The 13,267-nt window shown below is 37.1% G+C and overlaps 3 protein-coding genes across 4 annotated transcripts; all 3 read left to right on the forward strand.

Annotated features, from left to right (window-relative positions):
• Positions 1-247: 247 nt before the first annotated feature.
• LOC108243921 (oocyte zinc finger protein XlCOF8.4-like) lies at positions 248-11,217 on the forward strand. 2 transcript variants are annotated; one of them, XM_017429679.3, is made up of 3 exons: positions 248-387; positions 1,250-3,124; positions 10,925-11,217. In XM_017429679.3, the coding sequence occupies exons 1-2, from the start codon at positions 342-344 to the stop codon at positions 3,112-3,114; spliced, it is 1,911 nt and encodes a 636-aa protein (XP_017285168.1). In that variant the 5' UTR covers positions 248-341; the 3' UTR covers positions 3,115-3,124; positions 10,925-11,217. The 2 variants fall into 2 exon arrangements, with proteins under 2 accessions (XP_017285168.1, XP_037831553.1); XM_037975625.1 differs by lacking the exon at positions 10,925-11,217 and having other exon boundaries at positions 1,250-3,524.
• On the forward strand, positions 4,523-6,944 carry LOC108243922 (gastrula zinc finger protein XlCGF57.1). The gene is made up of 2 exons (XM_025008939.2): positions 4,523-4,652; positions 5,176-6,944. Exons 1-2 carry the CDS (start codon positions 4,589-4,591, stop codon positions 6,747-6,749), a joined length of 1,638 nt encoding a protein of 545 aa, XP_024864707.2. The 5' UTR covers positions 4,523-4,588; the 3' UTR covers positions 6,750-6,944.
• LOC119617013 (zinc finger protein 271-like) lies at positions 7,869-11,217 on the forward strand. Its single transcript, XM_037975624.1, has 2 exons — positions 7,869-8,003; positions 9,050-11,217. Exons 1-2 carry the CDS (start codon positions 7,958-7,960, stop codon positions 10,912-10,914), a joined length of 1,911 nt encoding a protein of 636 aa, XP_037831552.1. The 5' UTR covers positions 7,869-7,957; the 3' UTR covers positions 10,915-11,217.
• Positions 11,218-13,267: the final 2,050 nt, after the last annotated feature.

The raw sequence follows: 13,267 nt of genomic DNA on the forward strand, positions 1-13,267 counted from the left end.
GTTCCAATCCGCTTTCAAAATAAAAGCTTCGCAATCGAACACAAACCACAGCACATACTGTTGTTTGTGATTTATGCTTTTACAAGTCCATGATTTATTTTGTAAACAATTCGTGTTTTCTTTTTGTATTTTTATTTGTTATATATGCCTGGTATTTTTGAGTAATACTAGACAACAACAATATTATTTGTGGTAAAATCCCTATCGTTTGAGCCTTGTTTTGAAAACCTTTCCCGGAAGCAGTTGTTAGCGTTTCCGTCATCAATGTCAATACTGTTATCGCTCTACAGTGGATTAAACTCGAGTGAAATAAACTTGTAGGTTTTAATTGTTTTTGAAGAATGTATTCTTGTCTTAAACAACCGAAAGTGGATGTTGAACGTTCAGGTTTGTTTCAATTTTTATTAATATTATTTTTGTTTATTTGTTTACGGTGATGACTGTGAGGACTGTCTGTGCTAAGCTAACGTTAGCCAAGTCGTATGTTCGTTTGCAGGCAGTGTTAGCTTTTTAAATTTTAATTTTTCGCCGTTTATTCTTTTGAATTATAAAAGGTAAGTCTTTAGTTTATCGAATAAATGTTTTTTAAATGTCTGTTTAGAATGATATATTAATAAATACCACATTACTGTTCAGATTTTGTTTTTTAAATGGATGGATATTTACAGAGTAGCATTACTTGTTGAAAACCTAATATTTAGTTAATTTGGCGTATCATTGTGTTCTGCTTGCTATGCCAAAATGCAACAAAATTATAAGACTCACTTTGTTGGTCCTAAATTACTATTTTGTGCTTCTGTTATCTGTGGTAACTTTGCCATTTTTCATGAGTTTGTTGTAGTAAACAGCACCGCAAGCATGTAAATAAAACTGTTCCAGGGGACCTCCAAGGGTGAAAGATGCTTTTAATGTCTATTCATTATCCACATTCAGTTTGACCACTCAGGATGATTGTTAGTGCCCGTCTGAATGGAGTCATGTAGCTATGATGAATTTTGTACCCAGACTTTGCCCAAGATACTGTTTTTTTTTACTGTGCAGCATTCAAACTCATGAAAAGTGGCCCATTAATAAATAACTAAGACCACTTTTAAAGACTACAAGATATTCAGACATGTTCACAGTTTGACAAACTTATCTTCTTAAGTTTAGATGAGCTACCTGCAGCACCACCTGTCATCCTTTCTTGTAAATGACATGACACTGAACTAAACACCTCATTGTGTCTCACTGTGTTTTTGTTTTCCAGCCGGCCAGCAGCTGTTGGAAGAAAAAGCTCTCAGCGATCAGCTGGTTAGAAGCTCCAGTCTGGACCTGAAGGACCAAGTTAAAGATGTTAAAAACCACACAATGTTGCAGCAGTCAAATTTAAACAGTCAGATAAAAGAAGAATTCGGTGATTCGAGAAGTCGTGATGACCAGAATCTGAGCTGCTTTTTCTGTGGGTCAGAATTTGCAACAGGAGGACGTCTGACAAAACACATATCTGGCCATACAGGAGAGAAGCTGCTCACTTGTGTTATTTGTAAGAAAACATTCACTTTGGAGTCAGAACTTGATTCTCACACGTGTCCTGGAGAGTCTTCTCAGCATCACCAAAGCCAAACTGAGGATGAGATTCCTGCCTCCAAACAGTTCAGCTGCTCTCAGTGTGGGGAAGGATTTTCCAGATCTGAAGATTTAAATCTTCATCTTAAACTCCATACAAGAGGAAACCTGTTCAGTTGTTCTGTTTGCAATGCCTGTTGCAGTGACAAAGACTCGTTAATTCAGCACATGAGGATCCACACGAGACAAACACAGTTTACCTGCCATGTTTGTGGAAAAGACTTTGCATGGAGAAGGCATCTGACAAAACATATGGAAGTCCATAAGAAAAGGAAAAAAGTGTTTCGCTGCAGAGCCTGTGGGGCTGAATTTTGCACTTATTATCTGTTGTCTAAACACAAGGTTGTTCATCAGTCGTCAGAGATTCCTCACAGCCAAACTGAGGAGAACAGGGAGGAAAATGAACAGATGGAAACAGCAGCTGATGGAGAGGACTTTGGAAGACCAGAACCAACCAAGAACTTAAACACAGATACACAAACACAACAGGAGACCAATGAGGAGACTTCACTCTCTATGAAAACTGAAGATGTACTCTGGAAACAAACATCTGTGAGACATAATGAAGTCTGTCAGAGTGACACGAAGACAGATTTACAGCCTTTCACATTAAAAGAGGATCTGATTCAACACACAGCGTTTGATAGAGACATACAGAAGGAGGTGAAGCAGGAAGATCCAGAGCCTCCACAGATAAAAGAGGAAGAGGAGGAAGCTGAGATCAGCAAGTTCACAGTCAGTCCTGTCCCTTTGAAGACGGAAGAAGATGAGGAGAAACCTCAGTCACTGCAGCTTCATCACAGTCAGTCTGAGGAGAACAGAGACTTTTTGGGAGATGAAACTGAGAAGACTTCATCGTTTTCTGACCCCGACACCGATGACAGCAACTGTTGGAAACCTAAAAGGGAACCTCAGTCTGGTTCAAACTCTGAAAGTGATTCTGGCAGAAATCCATCCAGCTGTTCTGATAACAAAGCGACAGAGTCGCTGCAGCCTGAAAGTGACGATAGTGTTGACAGTGACTTCTTTAAAGACTACAAGAAACCACAGTCAGACTTAAACTCACTCCGACAAGAAGCCACAGAAAAAGGAGCCAAATATGTTACAGATTTAAAACCCTACAGCTGTACTCAGTGTAGTAAAGTATTTCGCTACAGTTCCTATTTGAAGATTCACATGAAGCAGCACACAGAACGGTACTTTTGTTCTGTCTGTGGTCATAAATCGACCTCCAGCTCAAATCTAAAAGTCCACCTGAGAACACACACCGGAGAAAAGCCTTTCAGCTGCTCGATTTGTGGTAAAAAGTACACAAACAAGGCAAGCATGCTGTCTCACATGTCTGTCCATGACGCAGAAAGGAAGTACAGTTGTGATGAGTGTAAGAAAAGCTTTGCTTGGTATACAGAGCTGAAGTATCACCAGTGTGTTGGTGAGTCCTCACATGAACAAACGTATGAGGAAGATTCAAATATAAACCTGAAACGCCACATTTTATACAGCTGAAACGTTTTATCTGCACAAACTTAGGTGAATAAGATCCTTTTTTAATTTTCATATATGGAATTGCTCATTTTATAGTTTGGTGCTTTAGGTTTTATAGATGTAAATCTGCATTAATTGCTCTTAACAACATAATCTGAAATATTAAGAAACATTTTAAGTCTTAGCATTATTGTACTGGTTTGAGAAATTGTTCATCATTTAGCTAATTTTAAATTTGGTGAAACTGTAGCTATAAACCAGTAGAACAACTTAAATTCACAAACACTGGCCTTTAAACTGATTTACAGTGAAATGAAGTCCAGACTCTCCAACTCTGAACACACAGCTCCATCTAGTGGACATTAACTGTTATTGCTCTGGATGGTTAAATACGCTTTTACATTAAATTAAAGTTATTAAGATGCAGTTAATCCTTTTTATGAGTATTTTGGAAGGCACTGAATGAATCAGAAGAAAAATAAATCTATTTATTTTGATCAGAAGGTCCACAGAGACCAAGGAGTTTTGTTCTCACTCAGATTTCCTGTTGTCTGTTCGTGTTTCTTCACATAAACCAGGACTTACTGGGGATCTTTGCAAGATTCACAGCATCTTTTTCATAACTTCTGGTTCTGCTTGTGGCTGCAGATACTCAAATATTGTTGCAAATTGTTGTTCTGTGACAGAATAAAGAGTCTGACCTCTGTTAAATTATTTGATATGCTCATTTAAACACTATCATGTACACCAGAAGAACATTTAAAAAATTATTTGAGCTCTGAGCATTTCTTTGAAAACATCTCAGATATTTGGATAAAAAGCACAGATTTCTTTACTGTCCCAGTGATTTAATTTTCAGACAGGGAATCGTTTGTCAGAAATCGTCACCAGGAATCCAAGTAAATAAGAGAATACAATTTGTCCTCTTTTGTTCATTCTGACTTTTATTATTTCAGCTGAAACTAGACAAAATATCGCCTTGTATTTTTCCTGCCAACACTTGAGGACGTCACTTTAATAATCTTTAATTTTCTGAAATGTTGACATTTTTCCACACCCCAGAGGCAACACAAGAAGAGACTTAGCATGAATAAGGGATGTTACTTCCGCTTAATTATTAGCCTTTACAATAAAAGTATCTCTTTAATTATGAAACATGCAGCAGTTAAATGGATTGCTTGGATTATGACTCTAAAAAGAGGGGTTTATGTTCCTGTTAGAAAGCAGACACAAATAAGCCAACAGCTGCAACCTGTGAAGCATCTATTACAAAAAGGTTCATTTTAGCTACAAAATGCTGTTTTAAAATATTGAATACATATTTAAAGATACATGGTGTTAACAAACTCAGCAGCTCGGTGGTAAATGGAGATAATTTCCTTCAATTAAAAAAAAAAAAGTCAACTTTATTTTGAAGCTCACCCGGAAGTGATGGACGCAGCTGTTAGCCAAACCTAAACAGCCGCTGGGTGGCGATTTTCATTGAAGGCTGGATATGGAGCGACACCACAAAGTCCTGCATCTGATTCTAGACCCTGACGTGAAGCTGCGAAGAGAAGGTTTGTTTTCTGTCTCCTGAAATAATAATTTCCTCTCCTGCAAAGCTAACATCCGGTTAGCATTAGCTAAACTAATCAACCCCGACACTTATTGATCCACAGCCCATCATTTCACCAAAATCTCATTGTGCTGAGGGGAAATATTTTGCAATTTTATTTTATCTTATTGCAATTTTCTTTCTACCTCATGCAATAGACTACTAGTAAAAGTCATAGCCCACTATTTTTAATTAATCTGCACATTTTAATTTTTATTTAAAGTTGCAGAAATGGAAGAATAAGAATAAATCAACAGAATAGTAGAGGTATTTAAATGTTTTTGCATTGGCACAATTATTAATATTGACAGTGTAACTACTAATACTGCAGTGATGATAATAACACGTGTAGACGGCAGGATAAACAGAGTTAATTTAGTTTTAATCAGACATTTAACCACATTTCCAAACAGCATAATTTTGATGATTATAATGAATTAAGACAATAATTGTGATGCAGAATATTCATACTGTTTCATCCCTAGTTGTTGGTGATGAAGAGCAGCAGGAGTGGAGCTCCAGTGCTGACCAGGACCATCCAGAGCCTTCATCCATTAAAGAGGAGCCAGAAGAAACCTGGACCAGGCAGAAAGAAGGGCTTCAGGAAGCTGCTACTGCCATGTTTATATTCAGCCCTGTGCCTATGAAGAGTGAAGATGATGAAGAGAAGCCTCGGACCTCCCATCTTCATCACAACCAGAGTGAACCCCTAGAGAACAGCGCAGCTAAACAGATAAAAACGGAAGCTGAAGTAGGGGATTGTTTGGAAATAGAAACAGGCAAGAACTCATTTTCAGATGTGCATTTACAGCCTGAGACTGATGACAGAGCGTCAGAGTCTTCAGAGACAGAAGTCAGTGATGGTGACTGGGAACAGAGCGAGAAATCCCATTCGGCTTTGAAAAGGAATCATTTTCCTCTTATTGATGTCAGCTCTAACGTTAGGAGATCATTCACCTGTCGGTCATGTGGTCGCAGGTTTGGCCACAAGTCCTGCCTGAAGACGCACATGAGGATCCACACAGGAGAAAAACCCTTCAGCTGCTCCCGCTGTGACAAAAGGTTTTCACAGAAAGGAAACCTCGTCACACACATGAGAATCCACACGGGAGAGAAACCGTTTCATTGCTCGGCATGCAAGAAAAGCTTCAGGGCTGGTGGAGAGTTAAACAGACATGTGAAAATCCACGCAGGAAAGAAGAAGAAAGCCAATAACAAGATGTGTGACTTGACAATAAGTGGCATCCAGTCTGGCTCGGAGCTTGATAAAAACTTAGAGTCAGACAGACTTTTAAAGCTAGTTGGTGATGCTAAACTTCCAGCACCTGAATCTGAATCCAGTGATAAGAATCACCATCAGACACAATTACACTCTTTGGATTGTAGCGATGCAACAATAAATGCTAAAAGAGGTAAAAACAGGGAAATAGTTGTCTGCACCGAGTGTGGGAAAATATTTAGCAGTAGGTATGCTCTTTTAGGCCACATGAGAACGCACACAGGAGACAAACCTTTCAGCTGCTCTGTTTGTCAAAAAGGTTTCAGCTGGAGGAACAACATGTTAACACATATGAGAATCCACACCAGAGAGAAGCCGTTTGAATGCTCGTTTTGTGGCAAGTGTTTCAACCAGAAAGTAAGCTTACAGCTGCACACAAAAGTTCACACAGGAGAGAAGCCATTCAGCTGTCCGTTGTGTCATAAAAGGTTTGCGCTCAAAAGACGGATGATCACACACATGTGCGTCCACACAGGGGAGAAACGTTTCTGCTGCGGTGCCTGTAACAGAAGATTCACTTGGGACACACAGCTGAGAACCCACAAGTGTGTCGCCAAATCGTCGCAGAGCCACCGGAGCAGACCCGCAAAGGTGGCTCCAAAGGTGCCGTGTACCTGCATTCTGTGCGGTAAGAGTTTTACCTTCATGTGTAACCTGAAGACGCACATGAGAACTCACACCGGAGAGAAACCCTTCAGCTGTGCAGTTTGTAGTAAAACCTTTGCGCGGAGTTCATACTTGAAAGGACACATGACGGTTCACTCCAATACCAAACTGTAAATGCATCGGTGCAAAAGGTTCAGTAGGAAGTTTCATGTCAGAAATTACACATTTCTACTACATCATGTTTATATTTACACAATTCTCAGTACAATTCCCTCATGTATGTTCTCTCGTTATGTTCTGTAAGAATCGCTATTACTATAAATACTCCTCTGGCATTTTATATTTATAAATAAACATACTTTATATGAAGTAGTCTTGTCCTTTCTTCTTTGTATTTCTAATAATCACTTTCATCATCAAACTTTTATTTGTGTTTTTCCTCTTTTTACAGGTAGTTATTATTGATGTTTGGGATTAAATTTCTATTTCTCTTTTATTCATCATTGGTCAAAGGTACTTAAGGTGTCAAACCTAAAGTAACCTATTATTTGTGTTTAAATGTTATGCAACAAGTTGAAAATACTTTTATTTTGAAAACCACAAACTAATCCTTGGGATCTGAAATTAGATCTTCTATTGACCATGTGAAGAATTTTTCATAATTAAAAATAATAGCAAGTAATAAAAAACGCATATGTGAGTATGTACTTGTGCAAGGACTGCATTTGTTTATTTACATATGAAATATCTGTTGTATGATCATTTAATTAGTGTCTCAGTCATTAAACACAATTTGTTTACATTTTTTTTAAGTTGCCACTACCAAATATACTGAATATAACTCAGTTTGACAAATATAAATTCAAATTTTAGCATTAGATTCTCAAAGAGGCATCAGCTGAAAATTGGATAGCTTGCTCAACTAAAGGGTGATGCTTCCTTTAGGTTTGTATCAACATTTGTTACACTGTTTTTAAGGAAATCTCTTTCAAAAGCTGGAGACATAACTGTTGGTCCTCTCTTTTTCCATGTTTACTAAATCTTTGGCCTCTGTAGTGATCCAGGTTTTTATTAATGCTCCTGTTTAGCTCCGTATGTTATATTGTGTTTGCTGCTTTTACAAGTCCCTGTTTTGTTTTGCGAATATTTTACTTTTTTTTATTATGTTCCTAGTAGAATAATATTTTATCAAATCAGTTCAATAATAAAAAGTGACATGAAATACGTTGTCTGTGTTAAAATCCTATGGTTTCAGTTTTATTTTGAAAACTTCTCCCGGAAGCAGTTGTTAGCGTTTCCGTCATCGATGTCAGTGTTGTTATTAGACTACAGTGGATTAAAGTCGTCTGGAGTAAACTTGTAGGTTTTAATTGTTTTAAATAATGTATCCATGTCTTAAACGACTGAAAGTGCGTCTTGAACGTTCAGGTTTGTTTTATTATTTTTTTATTTCAATTTATTTGTTTACCGCGAATGTCTAATGCTAAGCTAACGTTAGCCAAGTCTACTGTTTACAGTCTTGTTAGCCTTATTTAATTAATTTTAATTGCTGTTTATTCGTTTAATTGACAAAAACATAGGTTTTAGGATTATCTGATAAATGTTATGTCTGTATAACATGAGTGGACTGATAAATATAACTTAATTATTTAGATTTTTAAGAAGTAGATGTATATTTACTTATTGGCATTTCTTGCAGATACTTCTTGTTTGTTAAAAGGAAAAACAAATATTTATTTTGTCGTGTTATTCTGTGCAGCTTACCATGCTTAAAATATACAAATTTTTAAACTAAAGTTCACCTTGTTGGTGCTAAAATGCTATTTTTTAAAATACTATTTTTTTTCATACAAATAACACACTAAGGAGTTCTTAATTAAAGTTCTTTATTTACACGTAAAGCTGCAGTGTGTAGCACTTTTGAAAACATTCAGAAACTATGTGTTTGAAGGCTGTTTGTAACAACTTGACCAATAATGCAATTTTAAAATCCTTGTTATCTGTAACTCTTGTTTATTTCTTAATTTAGATTTCAGTTTTTATTCTTGAATCTGTTCAAAGGTTACTGGTAAGTTGTGTAACAAACAAAACAGAATTTATGTGAAAATTATAAAATCTTCCTGGACGGAGTTTGAGTGAAAACACTTGTGTGTTCCTGACCACAGAGGAAAGGACTGTTTTATGACAGACACAAGTCATGTCACACTTAAGTGTTTTTTAATATCCCTCTTCATTGAAGTAGCTGTGCTCAGACTTCACGCCTCAGAGGCTTTTTTTTTTACTGTGCAGAATGAAAAGTGACTCCTAAATAACTAACCAAGATCACTTTTAAAAATTACAAGACATTCAGACACATGTTCACAGCTTGACAAACTTATCTCCATCATAGCTGCACCACCCGTCATCCTTTCTTGTGAATGACATGACACTGAACTAAACACCTCATTGTGTCTCACTGTGTTTTTGTTTTCCAGCCGGCCAGCAGCTGTTGGAAGAAAAAGCTCTCAGCGATCAGCTGGTCAGAAGCTCCAGTCTGGACCTGAAGGACCAAGTTAAAGATGTTAAAAACCACACAATGTCGCAGCAGTCAACTTTAAACAGTCAGATAAAAGAAGAACTCAGAGATTTGAGATGTTGTGATGACCAGAATCTGAGCTGCTTTTTCTGTGGGTCAGAATTTGCAACAGGAGGACGTCTGACAAAACACATATCTGGCCATACAGGAGAGAAGCTGCTCACTTGTGTTATTTGTAAGAAAACATTCACTTTGGAGTCAGAACTTGATTCTCACACGTGTCCTGGAGAGTCTTCTCAGCATCACCAAAGCCAAACTGAGGATGAGATTCCTGCCTCCAAACAGTTCAGCTGCTCTCAGTGTGGGGAAGGATTTTCCAGATCTGAAGATTTAAATCTTCATCTTAAACTCCATACAAGAGGAAACCTGTTCAGTTGTTCTGTTTGCAATGCCTGTTGCAGTGACAAAGACTCGTTAATTCAGCACATGAGGATCCACACGAGACAAACACAGTTTACCTGCCATGTTTGTGGAAAAGACTTTGCATGGAGAAGGCATCTGACAAAACATATGGAAGTCCATAAGAAAAGGAAAAAAGTGTTTCGCTGCAGAGCCTGTGGGGCTGAATTTTGCACTTATTATCTGTTGTCTAAACACAAGGTTGTTCATCAGTCGTCAGAGATTCCTCACAGCCAAACTGAGGAGAACAGGGAGGAAAATGAACAGATGGAAACAGCAGCTGATGGAGAGGACTTTGGAAGACCAGAACCAACCAAGAACTTAAACACAGATACACAAACACAACAGGAGACCAATGAGGAGACTTCACTCTCTATGAAAACTGAAGATGTACTCTGGAAACAAACATCTGTGAGACATAATGAAGTCTGTCAGAGTGACACGAAGACAGATTTACAGCCTTTCACATTAAAAGAGGATCTGATTCAACACACAGCGTTTGATAGAGACATACAGAAGGAGGTGAAGCAGGAAGATCCAGAGCCTCCACAGATAAAAGAGGAAGAGGAGGAAGCTGAGATCAGCAAGTTCACAGTCAGTCCTGTCCCTTTGAAGACGGAAGAAGATGAGGAGAAACCTCAGTCACTGCAGCTTCATCACAGTCAGTCTGAGGAGAACAGAGACTTTTTGGGAGATGAAACTGAGAAGACTTCATCGTTTTCTGACCCCGACACCGATGACAGCAACTGTTGGAAACCTAAAAGGGAACCTCAGTCTGGTTCAAACTCTGAAAGTGATTCTGGCAGAAATCCATCCAGCTGTTCTGATAACAAAGCGACAGAGTCGCTGCAGCCTGAAAGTGACGATAGTGTTGACAGTGACTTCTTTAAAGACTACAAGAAACCACAGTCAGACTTAAACTCACTCCGACAAGAAGCCACAGAAAAAGGAGCCAAATATGTTACAGATTTAAAACCCTACAGCTGTACTCAGTGTAGTAAAGTATTTCGCTACAGTTCCTATTTGAAGATTCACATGAAGCAGCACACAGAACGGTACTTTTGTTCTGTCTGTGGTCATAAATCGACCTCCAGCTCAAATCTAAAAGTCCACCTGAGAACACACACCGGAGAAAAGCCTTTCAGCTGCTCGATTTGTGGTAAAAAGTACACAAACAAGGCAAGCATGCTGTCTCACATGTCTGTCCATGACGCAGAAAGGAAGTACAGTTGTGATGAGTGTAAGAAAAGCTTTGCTTGGTATACAGAGCTGAAGTATCACCAGTGTGTTGGTGAGTCCTCACATGAACAAACGTATGAGGAAGATTCAAATATAAACCTGAAACGCCACATTTTATACAGCTGAAACGTTTTATCTGCACAAACTTAGGTGAATAAGATCCTTTTTTAATTGTTTTTATGTATGAAAATGAAAAGGAAATACGTTTGATAACAGGAAAATTAAACCTGAAATTACTTGAATTGTTCTGATTTTCCTTCTTCCTCTCATTCAGGTCTGACTTCAGTTTGTGGAAATGTTGTTGATCAGAATAAACCTTATTGTATCTTAATTTATGACTCAATATAATAAGAGTCCAAACTGTTTCTTCTCCAGATAAATAATTGTTTAACTCAAGATTATAAAATAAACTTTTTATCCTCTTCTTAATGTTCTCACTTTGTTTTTTCTTCTTATCTTATAAAATTTTATGCTTTAATCTTTTTAGATGTATGTGCTGCTTTCAGTGCTCTTTACAAAATAACCTAAAATATAAACAATAGTTTTAGCATTATAGTGTCATATAAGTGAACTAAGAAACTGCTAAACTCTTAAAACCATGACAACTGTTTCTGTTTTGGTTTTCATGTTAAGACAAACTATTTTACAGTTTTGAAAAGTTTATCATTTAGTAAATTCTGAATGGGGTGAAACTGTAGCTATAAACCAGTAAAATCATTTAAATTCACAAACACAAGACTGTAAACTCTGATTTACAAGGAAATAAAATCCAAACTCTCTAACTCTGAACACACAGCTCCATCTAGTGGACATTAACTGTTACTGCACTGGATGATTAAATATACATCTACAGCTAGTTATTAAGAGCAAAAGCAGAGATTTAAAGCTAAATTTAACTTTAATTCCTTAATTTTCAAACAGGAACTCGTGCAAGTTTAAAACAGACAGTAGAAAATAAATGAAACATTTTCAGTTCTGCTCTTTAAGCACTTTTTCATCCTGAAACTTATGACAAACTCATGGAAACATAAAAATCTCCAGGATAAGGAAATGTCCTTTCTCACAGTGTGAGGACTGTCAAGTTCTTTTGATTTCCAAACTGGATAAGAAATCTGCTTCAACAGACTCTCTTCATTCATCCTATTAGTTTATTGGTTAAGCTGATGTAAATTGTTAGTTTACAGGTTTAAGATGAACTTGAACAGTATCAGGATGATATAAAATATGAATCAGAACTGGGATGGCATGAATTAGGCCGATAACCTTAAAAAGAGAACAAACTTAATTCTTTACACCATCTGAATCGGTCAACAAATATAATTAACTCCATACTTTAGACCTTACTTAAATCATTTAAGTGTAAGCAAAACAAAAGTTAAACCGTTCAGTATTTCACAATCTGTGAAGCTTATATATAAATACATAATTCATCAATCAGTCTAATTTCCTTAAACAAAAAGCCTCTGTTGCCTTCAAGGAAACTGGTAAAAGAAAACATACATTTCTCTGCTTGTAAAACCACGTCTGGGACCAAAACAAAACCCTTCACAGGTGAATACTTAATTAAAAAGCAGTTCCTCCCCACCCTGCATGTCATCCAGGTACACTAAAAACACTGCCATCTAGTGCTAAACAACATTATCATGAAACAAAGAAAAGAAACACATTTTAACTCAAACAGTCAGCATTCACACTTTTTTCTTTTCTTTTTGCAGTCTAACAACTTCTGCATACGTTGCGCTGTTTTTGTTTTCATATATCAAAATGTTCAGGAGATATGAGATATGACATACTTTTCAAAATATTTAACTTTATTTACAAATATTTTCAGCAGAAAAATAGATTCGGATCTCTTCAGCTCTTTCAAAAACATTGTTCACTTTAAATCTGCTTTGGGATACTTCTTCTGCTGTTGTCCTTTTTATGCTGCTTAGCATTTCGCTCCTTTTAGCTTTCAGCTAGTGTTTTGCTTCTGCTAGCTTTATATTTGTTCTGTGTTTAGTTGTCGGCCATGTGAGGTTACAACTTCAGGGGTGGAAATTAAAAAATTTGTCCACCAGCCATAGTGGCTGGTGCACACTTACCAACGTCACTGACTTAGTTAAAAAAAACGTTTAACTTTCCGTTCTTCCCTCGACTACTCTTGAAAAACAGAAAATAAAATAGTTTCTCATCATAACACCTAATTGGTGTTAGACTGCATGCAATCTGTAGTGGATCGAGTGCATCATATGGGTTTGCAGGGAACTGTTGTAATATTTTTATGCGGGTTTTCTCCGTCTGAAGTGGTATTTCGCTTTTATTTAAATAACATTCGGGTTGAATGTTATTTAGATCATTAATTATCCAACAACCAGATAATTTACCAACAAGTCTTTAACTGTGTTTATTCATCTCATCATGGACAACAAGTCCTGTGAATTTGGAGACATTTGTTCTATTTTTGCAAAAGTTACCAAGGGGGAACCAAATATTTCAG

This window comes from Kryptolebias marmoratus, linkage group LG5 (genome assembly GCF_001649575.2).
Source record: "Kryptolebias marmoratus isolate JLee-2015 linkage group LG5, ASM164957v2, whole genome shotgun sequence".
Lineage (NCBI taxonomy): Eukaryota > Metazoa > Chordata > Actinopteri > Cyprinodontiformes > Rivulidae > Kryptolebias > Kryptolebias marmoratus.